Source organism: Alligator mississippiensis, chromosome 5 (genome assembly GCF_030867095.1).
Source record: "Alligator mississippiensis isolate rAllMis1 chromosome 5, rAllMis1, whole genome shotgun sequence".
Classification (NCBI taxonomy): Eukaryota; Metazoa; Chordata; order Crocodylia; family Alligatoridae; genus Alligator; species Alligator mississippiensis.
In genome coordinates this window covers 41174809-41194146 of record NC_081828.1, presented here as the reverse complement: position 1 = coordinate 41194146, position 19338 = coordinate 41174809, and the positions used below count along the sequence as shown (strand labels likewise).

General features: G+C 43.3%; 1 protein-coding gene across 2 annotated transcripts in view; it reads right to left on the bottom strand.

The window, feature by feature from the left end:
* The window catches only part of ATF6 (activating transcription factor 6), a 174920-nt gene that overhangs the window by 92412 nt on the left and 63170 nt on the right, over positions 1-19338 (bottom strand). For both annotated transcript variants that reach the window (XM_019486560.2, XM_019486561.2), the window contains exons 11-14: positions 10433-10546; positions 7835-7937; positions 2288-2352; positions 308-422 (exon numbers count right to left, since the gene is read on the bottom strand). In XM_019486560.2, the coding sequence (XP_019342105.1) occupies positions 308-422; positions 2288-2352; positions 7835-7937; positions 10433-10546 (397 nt within the window). The remainder of the gene's footprint in view (positions 1-307; positions 423-2287; positions 2353-7834; positions 7938-10432; positions 10547-19338) is intronic.

Below are 19338 nucleotides of genomic sequence, written 5' to 3'. Positions count from 1 at the left end.
TAAATTAATATATTATCTTTTAAATTTCTTGTATGGTTTACACCAAACTTTCCTGACAACTTCTGTCCTAAAATAACTTACGGCATGTAAAAATTCAGATAGGTTGGCTTTAAATAAAGCAAAGGGATTAAAAAAAAAAACAACCCAAAAAAACCCAACAACTCAAAACAGGCATATAGAACACATTAGCTTCAATCTCAAGTGTAGCTATCTTAACATCGCTCTGTAACTCAAGGACCAAACCTGAACCACCAGTCTCTACTATGATTACAGTCAGTAACGAATTATTAAATGTATGTACACTTACTCTACGAAATGACACCACATAGAATGTATCTTCCCTTCTGTCAATAGCTTCAAGAAAATCTTGGTAACTCCTTGGAGAGGCATAGTATACCTGCAGCTCGTTCCCCGAGTTCCGACTGAAATATAGGGAGAAAGAAATAGATTTGGAGATGAGAAAGAATATAATCTTAGTGAGATACAAACTTCAAAGGCCCAGTTTTCAAGGAAGCTCACAATTCAGCAACACACATTTTGTTCTTGGTGGGTGTAAGGGCATTCCGAACAGCGATGCACAGTGAAAACTGAATAACAAACTCGTTTGACAACCTAGCTGTAAAAAAGTTTGCTTGAAAATGCAGGGAAAAATAAGAGAGGCAGAAGCAGAACCAACATTAGGACCCTACGTACTAATATACTTGTGTTAAAAAAAAAAAATGCAGCTTCAGATCAAACTGACAGAATCACATAGTTTGTGTGTGGGGGGGAAAATAGTTTCAGTAGGAAGACATTCCAAAAAAGTTCAAATGGAATATTTAAATTTCCATTTCAAAATTGTATTTTGTTTAAGTTTTTCCATCAAATATCAATTTTTTAAAAGAATTAAAAAAAAATGAGAAAGAAACATTTCACCTTGACTAAAACAAAATATTTAGATCTAATTGAAACAGATTTCTTCCAGTTTTTGATTTCCAGGGGGGAAAGAAATCCAAAAGCAGAAGGGAAATGTTCATGTCAACTTAAAGCAAAATCCAACTTTTCAATTTAGCCAGTGAACTGAAAAAAAAATCAATTACACACCTCTACTTAATAGAGTTTTATAATTCTAGATTTAGAAATGAATAGGGGATAAGAGTTCTTCAGTCTACTTAAGATACTGTAAGCAAAAACACTGGGCAGTCTGAACATAAGCATTGTCATTGGACTTGCAAGTAATTTCCACCTTAGTGGTGTACCATCTGTGGTGCCACAACAAAATACTATGACTATTACAAAGCAGGGTTATATTCAAATACCCAAGAAACCTTGGGTGAAACTATAAAATGCAGTTTTTATAAAGTCTTTCTTTTCTCAAGGGCAAAGAGAGACCATGGAAGGTTTTATCCCCAAATGTCTGCCTATAGCTGATTATTACCATTGAGATTACATTTCTGATTTGGGGGGGATGGCATAGAAAGGGCTACTACTTTCCAAGTCGCAGTGGGGAAATATTTAATCCTACCCTTCCCCATCCCCTTCACATATTCCACCATGCAGTCTGACCTCACTTGTTCCCCTTTGCTCTTGGCCTGCTAAAACTGGAACTCAAAGCAACACTATATTATGTCTCCTCCCTCCAACTTTTCCTGTTCCTTAGGAGGGGATACTGAAAGTTCACACTCCTCCAATGCAGAGTATGTAGGGAAAATTAGGAGGAGATGAAGACAAACCAGGAAACAGAAGACAAAGCTATTTTGTCTCCATCTTTAATTTTTGTGGTCCTACTTAAATGCCACACTTCTCTTTTGGGAAGTCTTTGGATGGTCTAAAGGAGAAGCAGCCTTTCGTTTATTGCAGTTGCTGTATTTAGGAACTGTCTTGTAAGAGCCCAGCTTGTCCTGCTTAGGAAATGGATACATGAATGGCCTTCACCCCCAAGACAGCCCCTATGTTTTCCCCCAAGGCTTTACACTTAGGAGCAGGCTAAGCAAGAGGAGGGTCCTGAAGAATCACTGGTAAAAAAAACCTGAGGAAGAAGACAAAGTAAAACTGTAGTATGGAAGCACCCTTAAATTTATTTGCCCCTGAAAAAGAAGTGGTGATTGTTCAAATACATAAAATTCATAAACATCTCTTGTAGGATAATAATTAGGCCTGTAAATGTAAAGAGAGCCTGAGGCAAGATCAGAGAGCAGGATGGGGGTATTCAGAGGTAGGTGATTTCAGGTAACAAAGCCTAAGATAGTAACAAAACAGAGTATCTAGTCCTAACCAGAGTAGGTAAAGAGACCTTGTCCTGCCTTACCTGACACTTGTATCTGTGTATGGCACGGCCATCAGCTGTGAATCTGCATTCTCCCTAGGGGAGCTCTGAAAATGGGACAGATAACATATGTCACACAAAGGCAAAGTAGCAAGCATTCTCCCCGGCATCCACACTGCACTGAGAACAAACACAAGTGTCCAGCAGAGCATGAGAACACATTGGCCTGTGGCACAAATCTAAGGGCACTTGTACACGTGGTTTGGGACGTGGCACTGGGCACTTTAATTAGTGAGCCGCACTAATTAAAAGCATGCATGCACGACACTGCACGGAAGTTGACATCTGTCGACATTTAACAGTAAATGAAGTTAAACTAAATTGATTTAGTTACAGCAAAGACAACCCAGAATTATATTACCTTCAGACTGTAAAAAGACGAGATTCTCTGAGAGACCAGAGATGGAAATCAATCCTAGAGAAACTTTTTTTGTTGAGGGCTTCCGACTGACTGTTCTGGAAGATCTTCATACAACCCCAAACTCGTACAGAAACGCACTCAAGCAGCGTGTCAGCACCACAGCTGATACACTGCCCAGGAGCTCTGGAATCACTGCTGTCAGAGATGAAGGAAGCCTACTGGGTCATATCCATGCTGCTCTGCCAATGTTTCCTGCACCACATTTCCAGTGTCTGTCAAGTTTAGTTTGAAGTGTTCCAGCCTGGGGAGTGGGGGAAGGTTCTACCACTTCCCATAGAGGACCAGTAAGAGGAAACTGAGGTTTAATACTTAATAAAGATTTCCCAAGGAGTGCATCTCGTTGCCCAGGTTTCTTCATTTCAATCTCTCAAGTGCTGCATTAATATCTCTTTATTAAGAGAGACATTTGGAAAGCCCACAGATACTTAACTTCACTGTCAGTATGCCACGTAACTGAAAGTGGCTTTAAGAATGAACTGCAAATACGAATTCCATTAATTCTGAATCCACACTATCGCCAACAATTTATTCATTTGGCAACGTCTAAAAGCATGAAATAGGAATCCCTGAACAAAAACACTTCGGCTGTGGCCCATAACAGTAAGCACAACAGGTTTGCTCAAATGACTGCATATTTTTGACAAAAGATGATAGCAATTAAAAAAAAATCACAACCTACATTTTTTGTTGTAGTTTTATTGACAGGAATATGATTTTTATTGTTTTTGACACATTTCTTAATGGAAAATTTGGGCTTTTTCTGTGTATTACTCTGACCTATTGGTAATTTTTTACAATTTTGATCAATATTTGATTGGTCAATTGATTGAACTTTATTTGACAGGTCATATACCCAACCCTAGTTTGCTGTTGTTCATATTTAATCACTACAACCATGTGTACCTGTGTTCAGAGTCTTAAGGAGAGTCTATACAGCTTATAAAGAGAGAACATTGAGTCCTACTGGACTTTTCTGAAGTGCAAGGAGAGAAAATTCCACTTAACAGATATCAACAGCTTCTAGTCAGTTAAAAACCATTCTACCATTATCTTTTGTCCATTCAACCTATTTTATTACATAAGCTGAAAAATCTATTACATGAGCTACATCACCAGCTGCTTTCAGTAAGGATTTCCCAAACATTTTCCTAGTTTAATACAGAGCATCTTCTGAACTATCCCCATTCCATTTATAACATCCCTGCAACAATGGCAGGCAGCAGGTGTTTTCATAAAGAAAGGGGGTTTGCCTTAATTTAGCAACCGGAAATTTAGAAGGAGAAGCCTGCACTATAGGATTCAAAAAGTTTTTGTGGACAACATTTTTGGAAACTTTTTGCTTAGATAACTATATAAAGATTCACAATTCACTAGCTTCAGTGTTGGTTGCCTTCAAAGTATGTACTGTCTAGAAAAGCTATGTGGACAAAAATAAAGGTTGCAAAGTCAAATCTCAACAGTTAAGAAACATCAGCATTAAGGTTGCCTATGTGGTCATAATTTGGCCAGTGTACATCCTTATCTTCCTTGAATTTCTTTCTAACCTCTGCCATGTTTTACTATCTTATGCACTTGATGAAGGCAGGGAAATTATAGAATAAAAGGCTAAGTAAGCCTATAAATGGATTGCATAACGCACATGCACAGAGAGGCAGAAATAAGGTTGCGTGGGCAACATTAATTTTGGCTCGACCATCAATTCCTGATTGCCAGTGTTGCAAATATAATGCTCTTTTAATACAGGAAACCCTCAGCATTCGTGGTTTCAAATATTTGCAAATGCTGAACCTGCGTTTTGAATACACTTTAAACACGCCTCGGGAGCTCTGCACTTGTTGCCACTGCGCTCCCATCGCTGGAGCTGTGTCCCCCCTCCCCCTTGGGGGCACTGCGTTCATGAACACAGACTGCGTTCATGAACGCAGTGCCTTATTTGCAGATTTCACCATTCACAGGGTATGTGAGAATGTATCCCCCGTGAATGGGGAGGGTCACCTGTACACTAAACTATCACAACACGTGCTCCTAAATAAGATGTACACCTTTTTTAAATTCATTCTGCCTTCCCCACAAAAAGATTTTTCCATAAACATGGTCACATGGAACAGGGACAGAGGCTAATTTTCAGCTCACTCACCCTCCCTTTTCTGCTCATGCAAAGTTTTAAAGCCTCAGCTGCTCAACCAAAAGCTGTTACCCATTCTGCGGTGGTTGTAAAGGGTTAAAACTACAGCTGTTGCTGAAGACTGAATTCTGCACCTCCCTCAATTTAGCCAGCTGGAGGGGGAAGAGAAAGAAATAATGCAGGAGCCATTTCACAACATCTCTATGCTCCTATTAGGGGCAGAAAATCTGTTTAAGACCTCAATTTTGCAGGGCTATTTTTGGGAAAAAGATGCACATGGTAGATGAGTAAATACAGCGCCTTCTCTGGCTTTTTAAATGCAAGCTGTACACTAGAACCACACTGATTTCTTCATGAATCATCAAGATGGATCTGAACTAGGAAGTTGAGATCCACAGCCTAAATCTCTATTTGAAATAAAGGAATAATTGACAAGCAGAATAGGTTACTATCGTCTGTGTACACCAGCCAGCAGAGGGGGACAATATATAATGGCTTGCACAGCAGGGGAATACTAGATCTCTATCAAAATTCCTACCTTCTATTCCTGGCTCTGAAAAGAAATGTGATGCAGAGGCTACAGATATTACAAACAGTGTAAACCAGAAACTGCTAGTCTCTACTTGAAGGTCCTTCATGGCCTACCCTTCTTTCCTGTCATATCTTATTTAGTCTCTAAAGATTGATTTCTGCCCTAAAACCTGCCATGGTGCCAGTTTCTATCACCTAATTACTAGGCTTTCAAACAAGTATCTTTTGTGTTTTCTTCTATGCTGCCTCTCAGAGAGGAGCTCCCTGTAAGCATCTACACAAAGCCACCTCACTATCTTCCTTCAAAAGCCTCTGTAAACCTCTCCTTTTTTTTTTTTTTTTTTTAATAACTACTAAAATCTTGCCAGTTGAACCCCTGATGTATTGAGGCCACTACCTACCATGCTGACCAATACTGTTTTCTAGTACTGGCTCCTCTGTCTGTCTCCATCTGTTCTCTTGTCTTATATTGAGATTGTAAACACGTTGGGTCAAGGATCATTTTTTTGTTCTGTGTTTGTACAGCATCCAGTATAGCTCTCATCCTTGACTAGGATGCCTACATTTTAGAGGTGCAGCCAAACCTTTCAGAGATGGGCAGAGATGGGAATTATGCTGACCAGCCGAGACCAAGCAAGACAGAAGACAGGAGGGGTAGAGGAGTCTTGCCTGTCTGGATCTCCTCACTCCAGTGGTGCTCCGGCCATTATTGTAGCAGTCCAGGCTTGGGCAGTTTCTGCTGGGGGAGAGGCAGCGGTACGTGCTCCCCAAGGCCTGCTCCTAGCGCTCTATTCACTCCCCCCAGGCACAGGGCTGTGGCTCCTGTGGCAAAGTATCTGGTGGGATGGTGGAGAGAAGAGGGGGCAGCACCCCGTCTCCCTCCCAGCCAGATACACTATTGATCGTGGTGCCGTGCCTGCCTGGCTTCTACACATGGATAGCATGGGGCTGTCCTGCTGTAGTAGACTCCTGGGGTTTTGGGGCCATACTGGTTCCCTAAGTTGGCACCCAGGGCTGGCATCCCACTCTCCCCTTCTAGTTATTCTACTGCTACATTATAACCCACCACATACAAGCACACTGATTTGCCACAATCGCCCTCTGGATAAGGCTAACACTTGCCATTAGAAAGAGGCTTTTCCTCCCAGCTCTACCAGAAGTGACTCTGGACAACTTCCTGTTGAGAATAATATGGTACTTGTCCACCTCCTTAGGGGTGGTGTGGGGCCTTGCTCACTAATAAGAGCTGGAAAGGGCACAGAATTAACACTGTCCCTCTGTGGGAAGTCTCTTCACGGCTTCTGTTTTAAGCACAGCTTCCTGCAATAAATGATGGATGAGTCCCTCTGAAGTTCTAGTTCTGTGCCAACATTTGTAAGAAGCAGACTGAGGCATTAGCCTGCATTCATGATGTTTCTGAAGAAAGGGGTTGGGAACATGGTCCTTGCAGCTAGAATCTTTTGAGATTTTAGCAACAAACCTCTAAAAAGCTTTACTGAGCATGGGATAATAGAGATTTCAGATTTTGACTAGAGATTATAACTATGCCAAGTCTAGAAGGATTTCCTCAAAGTCAGACAAAAGCACTCCCCTTACCCTAAGACCTTTGCTGTACCACATTTTTAAAGTTCCTAATCAAAAACATGCAAGTGCTAAAATTCTTCAAATAAATGTCTGAAATAACAACAACACCCCCATACTGGCAAAACATCGTTTTTTTAAGCTCATTTTTAGAAATACTGTACCTGGACCAATTTTGATGAGAAAAAAAAAAATTCTGCCTGAAACAGAATGAGCATGGAAAATTTCAGCCTGACTTCTCAAAGGTCTGGCAAAATCACCAGCATTTGAAAATAGCTGCTTATAATGGAAAGTGTTGGGCAACCTTAACTACAGGCATTACTGCCAGTTCTGCCTCTAATAACAAGTACAGAAAAGTAAATGAGATAACTGTAGATAAAGGTAACCATATGTATTATGTTAAGTAAAAAAAGATTTACTGTCTTACCACTGCTCTTTGGCTCTTTCTTTTAAATTTATTTTTGGTGATTTTATTATTCACAAAAACACTCAACTAATACATAAGCACGAATGGAAGTATCTGCAAGTTTCCTTCATAGCTCTTGTAATACTCTGCCCTTATCGCCTAAGCCCTCTACTATTCAGTTTTGGCTTCCCTCGAACAGGTGTCGCAGGTCTGCGGCTATTAATCCTGCCACCGCTCACTTTGCCACCAAAGTTCATACCCATGGGGAACCCCACAGGTGAGATGACACATATCTGTAGGCTGTATTTTTGACAGCTAGTTTAGACAGAGATAATTCTGTCATGAGTAGGGGGGCTGACAAGATAACCTTCTGAGGTTCCTTTCAGCCCTGTTTCCATGAGAGTTGATCACAGTTCCAGAAATTAACTTGTCCTGTTATTGAATCAACAGTGGTAAGCAACCTACCTGGACAACCTGTGCTTTTTGCTGCTGGTTTTTTGACATTCGTCTAGAACGTGTCCTTTCCACTTCATGTCTATGAACCCATCCTCGAAGTTCATGATTTAATCTGTAGAATGAAGTATTAATTTAACCATATCTTTAAAAAACAGCAACAGAACATCTTAGGTTTCAGCCAACATTTTAAACATTTATTTGAAAGATCTTTTGAATTACTGTTCTGTTTCATGGGTTTTAAACTTTTTGTCATGTTAGTTTCAACATTGAGGCATGAGTTTTAGTCACAAGATCAAAGTTAAAAGAGAATCGACAGCTAAATATCTACAAAGAGTAGATACCAGACTGATTGATCTTTTTCCATTTAAACTGAGTCCCATACATTCTTTTGCTTAAATAATAATCTTAAAATTACTAGGGAAATAGAAACCTGAAATCACACGTCTATTAGTTAAAAGGATAAACTTGGGTGAAAGTTTAAAGAGGAAAGGGAATGAACAAAAGGAAAAAAAGATGAATCCATGTTTTCAGAAGCCATACATTTTCATTTTTTCTAGCTAGGCATAGGGGGTAATAGCAAGTTAAAATAGGTCTTTGTTTGCATTATGAAGCTGAATGGGAGAGGCGATAGCCTGAATGTTTCAGATACAATAGGTCTTTAAACATCCTTTATAAGCACTGTTGGAAGTGAAGAGATATTTGCTTTGACCCATGAAAAAAAGCGATGGCCTTCTCCACGCAGGCAGATGTACGGTAAACTGAATAGTTCAGAGAACTGTTATCTGGCTTCAAATTGATTCAGGCTGGATAATAAACAAAAGCGTCATCATTTGATAGCATCAGAATGGATAGGCAAGGGGCACCAGAGAAATGAAGAACCTCCGATAAGGATTTTGTTATGGCTTGGGGAAAGATAGGGAAGCGTTTTTCTTATACCACCGAAAGATAAAAGAAGAAACAAGTGACTAAGTTCTCCAGTACGCAGAAAAACCCAGAGACCCCTGGGCAATCGGAAACAATTTTTCATTCAGATAAAGGTTTCTTTTTCAATGGCCTCCTTCTCCCTCTATTAATTCACTCTACCTAAATGCTTTCCCCTAGTTTCTCCTTCTCCTTTCATAGGCAACATTCCCTTACCTGGCCCCTTGGAACAGACCCCTTGCTATGGGTGACCTCGCTCCCTGTTATTTGCCTTTCCCTACAACAGAGGGTAGCTTCAGGCCTGCACTTGGCTGCTGCCTCACAGGTTATCTCCTGTCAAAAGGCAGGTGAACACTGTAGGCCGATGCTACTGCAGAGAGTGGGCACTCACCAGCAGGAAGCTAGGAAGATGGCTGCTGAAGTGCCAAGGGAGAAACAATAGCAGCTTTCTGCTGGACAGTCCCAGGATTCCAGTTCCTTAAACGTGTCTAAAGCCCTGGGCAACCTCTGGCCAAAATGGGTTGCTATCAGAAACAGTAGGAGACCCAGGAGAAAACGTGCACGCGTGTGTGCATGTAATCTGGAGATTCTTTGGATGGACTGTCACCTGAACCCTTGAATTCTTAAACTATTAATGATAGAGTCTGATACCAAGGTCCTGGTTTTGTAGCGCTGAGCTGGAAGACAAACCACAAATACTCCTCCTCTTGTCCATGAAGGAGGCAGAATAGGTGCCCTTAAAGCCCTGTTTAGCTAGTAATTAGGGTTACAGACTATACTTGATAGGTAGTTATCAATAGTTTCTGCTATGGCTCTCACGCTGCAGCAACATTAAACGAGCATCCTAGGAAATGCAACAGAAATGGTACCTACCATCCAATGCAGCCACCACCCTCCCTCACTACTGAATATATTATGTGACATTCCAGCATAGCCATTTCATTGCAAACAAGCTTTACCAGTTTAACTACATGGTTGTGATAACATTTTTGGTTAAGCCCATGCAACTTTTCAGCTGACACTCACACATCAGTTTAAACCAACCTGTCTCATAACGGTTTAGCCAACATCTGTAACTTAACAGATGCAAACTAAAATGGATTCCATGTTTAAACAGATGCTAGCATCCACAGACAAATGCACTGGTTGAACAGTACAGTGAACTTTTTGTTGAACTGGTGCACCTTCTGTGTATGGACTAGGCCTGAGAGAGGAATCTGTCAGACAAGTAACAGAAAATTATTAGCAGTCCTTTTTTGAACTCAGCAGCCAGCATACCCAACAGGGTTCCCTTCAGATGTCCATCGGAACCATTCTGAGCTTGCCATCTAATGCCTGTCTTATGTGAAATCAATTTGATGGGCTCCATCCAGAGGAGATGTGTGTCCATGCCACTGAAATCGTTAGTGCAGGTGGTATCAGCTGTATTCATGCTAGCAGTTTCAGCAGATGAGTCCAGGATAAAAACACATTAGATAACTATTTTAACTCCAAAGTCAGTGGCACACTGGAAAGACAACATGCAAGTCTTTGCTGCCACCGACCATAGTATATCTATCATAGATATAATTAGAGAACAGCTGTCACAAAGGCTGACAGATTAACTATTTTCATGCAGCAAAGAACTCTCACAAAAATTATATACATAAACTAAGAACCCAGACTCAAAAATAGTTATTTGCTAACCTGAGAGACTCCGTCCGGTTGATCAGTGGTTTACAGGGTGGTGGAGAAATATATAATAATGGGTCTTCCGTTAAAACCATTAGGGCTTTGTTATCAGAAACAGAACGTGCAGACCTGGAATAAAAAGACAATAAGAAACCCCTTAAAAATTTCTTCAACTCTACTGAGTTAGTGATTATCTCATTGAGAGAGAGAGAGAGAGAACACTGCTGTCACTCATTCACATTTTCCCCTTGGAATAGAGAACAATAACTGGCATCTAGCAGCCTGATACTTTATTCTCTTGCCATCAAGTTCTGCAGCCACCAACACAGGGATCACACATTGTCACCTGGGCTCACAGGATCATCAACACTTCCCAAAACAGACTCAGAGTTTTAAAGAATGTTTTACAGAATAACATACAGTCTTCATACAAGTACAAGAGTGATTCCTGGCTCCTGCAAGTCTTGGTCTTCCTCCATGGATGCACCTGATCCTTTTTCAGGAATAGCAGATTCAGTTGATGCTGCCCCCATGTGAAGAAGTCAGAAAGGCAACCTTACAATATGATGGAGGAGAACCATCACTGATCATTTGCCCAGCTACTCCACAACCTGATGATGGGGGAAGATTCCTCTCTAGCCACCCCCACAGTGTTTCTTGGAACCCAATCCCAGCTCCTTGGGCTGGATTTGCTCCTTAAGACAAAAAAAATCTGTAGCGCTCAGAAACAAAACAAAGAATGCAATTTTTCTGCTGCATCATCTACATCAATTGAGCAGTTTGATCCAGGTTAAGTTTGTAGAGCTCTCTGATTTGGAATGTTCTCCTCTTTAGAGCAACTATTTCAAACTGGTCTTGCGCCCAAAGCAATGGTTCAGTTGTTGCTATATTACCCTTGCAGCTGGATTAGTGAACTGTGCACAGAACGCAGACACACTGAGGTGTTGCCACTTCATAGAGTCATAGGGAGAGAGAGCCCTGACCACAGTGAGCAGAAAGATGTTCAAGAATTAGTGACCAAAATCTGTACCACAGACAAAGATGGCCAACTGCCAGGGGCCCAAAGGCATCATCTAATTTTCATATATATTCTAACTATACTTTTCCAAGCATTTCAAAATGTATAAGATTGCAAACACATAAAAACACAGAACAAAATTCCTAGCCAAAGATTCAGACTTCTGTGCCCAGTATACAGGGAAGTTTTGGATGAGTGCCTAGTCTTTTGTTCTAAAGAGACAGAATCTACCATTTCATACCATAGGCAGATTCAGTGCTTGCTAAATGTCACTTACATACTCTAGTCTTGTAAACCCTCTTTCCTTTTTGGGAACTTCAATATATACCTACAAGTGTCTGTTGGCTCTGCAACTTCAGAGCATTCCAAGTTAAACCCAATAATTTGACAAAGCATGAATCTTCTGCCCATGAACCATTCACATTAGGGGAGTAATGGTAATTACATTGACCAATTAAAACAAAAGCCCAAATTAGCATCGGGAACAAATGCCTGGGGCAAATGAAAAACCATCTTTTCATGGAAACTTTTCAAAGGGTTAATAATCCAGTTAAACTTGACAACCCTTTGGATACAAGAGATGCCAACCAGAGCAGCTGCTCTGACTCAAAGTTGGCAAAGAAACATTTTTCCTTGTGGTTCAAAAGCCTACGTCACCAATATCTGGAGGACCTAACACACTGCATTGGAGAAAACAGGTTGAGAAGTTAGAGTCTACTCTAAACCATTAGGGATCTAAACATTTTAGGTACCTAGGGATGAAAGCTTCATCTCCTAGTTCCTTGGCTACAGAATTATCTGTAAAATGAACAGACACAATTCTAGTACTCAGGTCAGTTTTAAAACCTTCAAGAGGTACTTGCCAGATGGCTGAGCCATCAGCAAAAAATCCTTTAAACACCAATTTTTACATCCTGGTGCAAGAATCCTTTAAACTTTCTGAAAGAAAACTGGGAGACCCCAAGGGATCCACAGAGAGTCATAAGAAGTAAGGCTGGAAGGGACCTCCAGAGGTCATCTAGTCCAACCCCCTGCCTGGGGCAGGATCATCCCATACAACTATAATCTAAATTCTACATAAGACTACCCTCAACCCTGACACAACATAAACCTACCACCCTAACATGCCACAGGTAAAGCACGGCAACCACAGCAGCCAATGTTCTGTTTCTATAACATACTGTCAATATATGTTCCAGAAATACGTGGTAGAGGGCCATACCCTTGCTACAGAGGAAGGTAAAAACCCCCACAGTCTATACCAATCTGATCATGGGATAAAATTCCTTCCTGACCCCAAATATAGTGATCAGTCTGACTCTGAGTAGAGGGGCAACACCCTTTAGGCAGGAACCTCTTGCTTTGTTCCTAGCAGGAGAACTGGCACACCCCAGTTGAAGTCCCCAGGCTTAGCTATATAGTAGGGCTGTGCGAGGCTTTGGACCTTGCTTTGGATCTGAAGAAGCTTTGGACACTTCAGCATCCAAAGCGGCATGTCCGGATCGAAGCGCTGGCTTCGTTAGGCTTTCTGAAGCTTAACGAACCCACGCACCAGTACAGGCTGGGGGCTGACTAGCTGGGCAGCAGCTCTGCAGAAAAGGACCTGGGGGTTACAGTGCACAATAAGTTGAATATGAGCCAGCAGTGTGCCTTTGTTGCCAAGAAGGCTAATGGCATACTGGGCTGTATTTTGGTGGGTGTGTTGCCAGTAGGTCAAGGGAAATGATTATTCCCCTCTATTCAGCGCTGGTGAGGCCACATCTGGAGTACTGTGTTCAGTTTTGGGCCCCCCACTACAGAAAGGATGTGGACAAATTGGAGAAAGTCCTGTGGAGGGCAACAAAAATGGTGAGGGGACTGGGGGACATGACTTCTGAGGAGAGGCTGAGAGAACTGGGCTTATTTAGTTTAGAGAAGAGAACACTGGGAGGGATTTAATAGCAGCCTTCGACTGCCAGAGGGGGGGGTTCCAAAGAGGATGGAGCTGAACTGTTCTCAATGGTGGCAGATGACAGAACAAGGAGCAATGGTCTCAAGTTGCAACAAGGGAAGCTTAGGTTAGATAGGGACATGCAATTATTTTGGGTGGAGGGTCGCTTATCAAGTTTTGACAGGCTGTTGAGGGCCACATTGGTAGCCCTGCCCCCGGATGCCATCTTGTAACCGGAAGTCCTGCCCCCTACCTCCTGACCTTTGCCACCAGAAATCCCGCCCCCCCTTTTGCCCCCAGAAGTACTCCTTTCAGCAAGAGGTTTTGCCATTTCAGAACCAGAAAAATACCAAATTATATTCTAAAAAGCGAACATCTACAGCATTCATTAACTTGGTATCAAAAAATAGTTTTGACCTGATTTACATGCGTTTGTGTAGTGTATATAGAGATGACTGCACAATACCTTAAAATGAAGTCTTACTCTTGTATGTTGTGGGTGTGTGGATATGCGGGGTGAGACAGCATGTGGGGGTGTGTGTGTGGATATGTGGGGTGTGAGTGGGTATGGGGTTTGTGGGGGTCTGCGTGGCTGGGATGTGAGGGGATGTGTGGGGGTCTGTGTGTGTGGCAGTGCGAGGGGGGTGTGGGTACATGTGTATGGTGGGGTATGCGTGTGGGACTCAGCCTATGCGCGCGCGCGCACACACACACACACACACACACACACAGAGAGTCCCTGCTTGCCCCCCCCAACACACATTGTCCCTGCCTGCATACATACATGCACACACATGCGCGCATGCACCAACGTGGCCCCATGCTCCTCAGTTTGGCGATGCAGCTGGCAGCCACGTGGTGCTGGTGCTGGTGCTGGAGCAGGGCCAGGGCAGGAAGGGAGTGAAATGACTGGGGGTGGGTGGGGCTGGGCTGTTTAGTCCTGCTGGGGCTCATGGGTCCTACTGCCCCTGGCTTTTGTCAGCTTTGACAGGCTGCTGGGCCAGATAAATAATAATTTTCTAAATTTTTTAGGGGCCCCTCGGGCTGGACAGAATGGCTGCATCCAGCCCACCAGGCCTGCGGGCCATATTTTGCCTGCCCCTGGGTTAGATTATTAGGAAGAACTTTCACATTCAGAGGGTAGTAAAACACTGGAACAGGTTACCCAGAGAGGTGGTAGAAGCTCCATCTTCGCAGGTTTTCAAAACCTGGCTAGACAAAGCTTTGGCTAGGATGATCCAGCTGGGGATGGTCCTGCTTTCAGCAGGGGGCTGGACTAGATGACCTCCTGAAGGTTCCAACCCTAACTATCTATGATTCTATTTCCATGGTGATGGTTGCTCTGAGCACCAGTCACAGTTTGTATATGGGGACAGAACCCAGATTTCCCTAATTCCTTACAAGCACAGATGTTTAGCTATTAAAAGCTGGGAGAGGGGCTGCAGCAGAATCTGCTACACATGACATAAATAACTCTTCCAAATAGGAGAAGGGGAGCCTGGAAGGGGAGATAAAGCCCACAGATATAAAAAGGCTTTGGACAAAGAGGAAAAGGAAACCCTAAGGCCTGTCTGAAATGCCTCTGTGCTATGCTGGGTCCATTACTAAGAATTACACCATGCCCATCCCCCTTTCTGCTCTGTGCTGGAGGGTTTCCTCATCTCAGAAAGGAAACGTAATACGCAAAGGTGTAATAACATCCAGGATCTGTATCCTAGGCAGCAGTGGCCAGGCCAGCAGCAGTGGCTGTGGCAGCTGGGCTGGCAGCAGTGGCCATGACAGCTGTGGCAGCATGTATGCTGGTGCCCTGGTTGCCCACCGCTCATTAGGCTACTAAGTATAGGCAGCTTAGACTGGCCTGGAACATGTTCTCCCACCCCAATACTAATTTTGGGCTCTTGGTCTGGATTGCACTTGTATGTGGCAGGTGACCAGAGCCACTTTAAGCTACACTGCTTCATGCCCAGGATTTGGCATGTAGCATGGGAGCAAGCGGGCAGGATGTGCTTGCCAGGGGTGGTCCCAAGCACAGAACAGAGGAAGTAAGCCATGCCGCCAATCATTCCAACTGGAATCCCAACCATAAAGGAGTGAGAAGAGGGAACCAGACCTATGTTTCCAGAGACCCTAAGGAACCAATGAAGTTTTTTTCTCTCAGGCTTCCTAAAGGGGAGGCATAAGAGCAACCAGGCTGCTTCTCTCAAATGTGGGGTAGCAGAGAAGGCTGTCCATGTAGAAGACCTTGTCAGAGACCTCCCACGGCCTTCGAAATCTTGGTGCCTTCCTAGAGGAAGACTGTGGAGGAGGCCCATAAGCACAAGGGAAGTTCTGCCTTGGTGCTTTGTTTCAGGCCAAAGCTCCTGATCACCCAAGCTTTTTGTTCTAATCCTTGAGTAGAAAAAAAAAAAGTGATAAATATTTATGGGTTACACCCAAAAAAAGATTTAGGCATTGCAGCACTCAGCATTGTGAGAAATAACATGAGTACCTTACAGCTCAGTGAAATCCACAGCCCTGAGGTAGGCACCCAGCCTTCCAATACAACAGGGTTGCCTAATTCTGAGCAACTGAGAGCCATAGGTCTTCTGGCCACAGGCTGCATGCCATATAGGCCACACACTGCACCATGCTGTGTGGACTCCTCTTCCTGTACCAAGGGAAAGCCCTGCTATGCGGCACTGGTGTCCCCATGCTGTATGGGGTCCCCTTGAGGATCCGCAGTTGTGGATTCCCTCACTCCTATGGGTCATGCAACTGGGTCTCCAGGTGCAGGAAGTGGAAGCCAGAAGAGGGAGGGAGGAGCCTGGCAACTCCAGCAGCAGGAGAACAATGGTGACAGCAGCACTGGGACCAGGAGCCTAGGGGCTACATATGGCCTGCAGCCACCAGTTGGACAGCCCTGTCATACAACACAGAAGAAGAGTCAGAGGCATGTGCATAGGACTCCCAGAAGCTAGTGTTCTGAGTGGGGAGCACCCTGAACTACCCAGGAGGAAATACTGAAGAGAGAGTGGGTTTAGACTCTTAAGAAAGACAGGTGCCTAAATCCACTCTGGATTCACAGCCATGAATGCTCTCTTGGAGTCAGGCATCTAACCCACCCTGTTCCCACAAACAGCCCAATAAAACATAAAACTTTAAGTCCTCTTGAGTTATGAGACTTCAGCTCCTAAATGCTCAAGCTTCTTTTTCAAATAGAATTTATGGGGTTTTAAGAAACCTTCACCCATATTTTCCTTTATTTTTCTTCCTATCTTGCCTCATCCTCTACCTAAGGATAGCCAGAAAGAAGGAAAAAGCAACAGAAGGGTCCAAGCTTACCAAGAAATAAGGTGAAAGTGACTGGAAGGGGAGGTGGTGGACGGGGCATGGTTTCCTGAGCGAACCAGCCTCTATTACCTTTGTCACATAATTCACCGTCTCAAATGTGCCACATAGGATACAGAACCTTTAGCATAGCCACGTAATGCTAAGGCATTAAAATGTTCCTGATTTATTGCCTTCTTTCCATATGGCAAAGTCTATTAGTGCTTTCTGCACATCTGTGGCTGGCTTTGTTCAACCAGCCAGAAACACTCTATTGGAAAAGAAAGATCTGATAGGACAAATCCTGTGAGGGAGGGGAAAAACCCATGAGCTGGATTCAGCCAAGCTCCAATCTGGAGGCAATTAAATGTACACTCGTGCACTGCCTGCTGGAGATCTATAAAGCCTTGAAGTGACTATGTCAATTGAGTAAACCTCTGCAAATGACCCATAAAAATATTAATGGATAATATAAAAAGTATTCATTGGGAATTGCTGGCAGGAGGCACTGGACCAGATCATAACCATACTCTCTTGGCGTGCATTAATATAGATCACAGGCATATATAAAAGCACAGGAATGGATTGAGAGAGGTTTCTTACTAAGTGCCCTGCACACCAAGCTTAGGATCCAGTCGTTTCCTTTGTTAATGTCTTGAACTGTACTGACCTTATCTTGAGCTCCTGAGAAAACAAGTATCATAGAAGGGCTGGAAAATTTGGAAATCATTGACATTAATAAGTAGGAAAACTAAGAGGAAGAAAGAGGTTGATTGGATAGCTTTATAATGTCAGATGATTATCTGCAGAAGGTCAAGGACAGAGCGCACACATATACATACTATCTCCCCATTCACCCTCCTATGTAAAAGCTTAGCATGGTATGATTGGCTAAGTGCATTCCACTGAGGAATTAAGCACTGGTCACTAATGGAAACAAAATATCAAGTTCAATAAGGTTGATGGTCCAATTTGTTTTGGAAAATCCTGTGTTCCTTTGTATGTTAACAGAATGCAAGACAGTCTGGAACTTTGCTATTTTCTTTTTTGGCAATATTTAAAGGAGAATCCATGGAGCATATTTTGCAAGTATCAAGCTGAAATGGTGAGCAGTTTGGGTTTTTCTTTTTGACTGGGGGGGTGTAGTTCATTTTGTTCTGAAAGTTATGAGTAAAAAGAAAATACAGAACACTAAAGAACTTTTATATCAGAATTACTGCTTTGATCACACCCACCCTTTAAAAGGACATCAGCTCGATAGCTCAAGAACATCTCATTTAAATAAAAGTGCCCTCTAGTCCCAGAGATTTATGTCATTCGCAACCATACTGTAGATTTATATTAGATGACTTCATTAGTGTAAGAAAAATATTTGAAACAGCACAGATTTATGCCAGGAGAAACTAGTGATGAATATACATTGCGAGAGAAAACAAGGCAGAATATGTTTCGCATCTACCTGAAACATAGGTGGGTTCATTGCTGCCCTCTAGACAAATGCAGAGCACCTATCATATTTCAGGGGGCCAAACATGTAAAAGCCTACTTTCTTTTCTGGTGATGTTTAAAGGAGTAGACACATAGCATAGTTTCAAGTGTTAACTAAGTAACTACTAGGGCTGTGTGAAGCTTTGATCGCCGATTTGATTTGGAGGAGATTTGGAGGCTGAATCACCGAATCCAAACTGAATCAGGAGACCCATTAATCTCTCTGAATCGAATTGGAAGCCTCCAATTCGATTTAGAGAGATTTGATGATCTGGCCATAGACACTTATATGTTTTTTCTATGTACCTCACGGTACCAGGTGTGGCTCATGTATGCTGAGATGGCGGAGTGAATGGAGCATCCCATGGGAGTGCGAGAGGGTCCCCCACACACTGGGTGGTGGACCCAAAAGTGGACTGGAACTTCCACTGCCCAGCACGCAGGGCACCCCGCCACGCTCCTGTGGGACGCTCCATCTGCCCCACCATCTCAGCATTTACGAGCTGTGCCTGGTACCTTGAGGTACGTAGAAAAGGCTGTGCCTATGGCCAAATCACTGATTCTCCGAATCAGAATTGAATCTTCAGATTCGGCCGAATCGAATTGGGACAGCGATCAAAATCAGCGAATCGAAACACTGTCCCCCGAACTGGGCCGAATTCAAATTGAATACTGCCCGCTTTGCACACCCCTAGTAACCACTAGGGGCTCACTGATAGAGATTTTGGAGGCCCATACCAATAGCCGATTTTTAAAGGCATACTGGCTGATGCTGATCCGATTTCTAATACAGCTGTGTCCAGCTGGTAAGTCTGTTGTGGTGGAAGGGGAGGGGGAGGGAAGGGGCAGATAAACACCCCCCACAGTGAGGGAGGGAGTGGGGCTGGGGCTGCCCTGCCGGAGCCACCTCCCCTACACGAGCTGTGGCTCCGTCCCGTGTCCCACCCTGGCTGGGCAGCGTCTGCCCCAGCCCCTGCCCCAGGCTCATTCCCTCCCTTACCATGCAAGCGTTGATTTGTCCCACCCCCACACCCTTCCACTGCAACCGACTTACCAGCCACCTGTAGCTCTTTAAGCTGCTGGGCTGTGTTCCTTGCTGCCAGAGTGCTGTGGCTGCATGCATGTGCGGGCATTTATTGGCCAAATTATCAGCAACATCAGGCTGATTTCTGATACAGT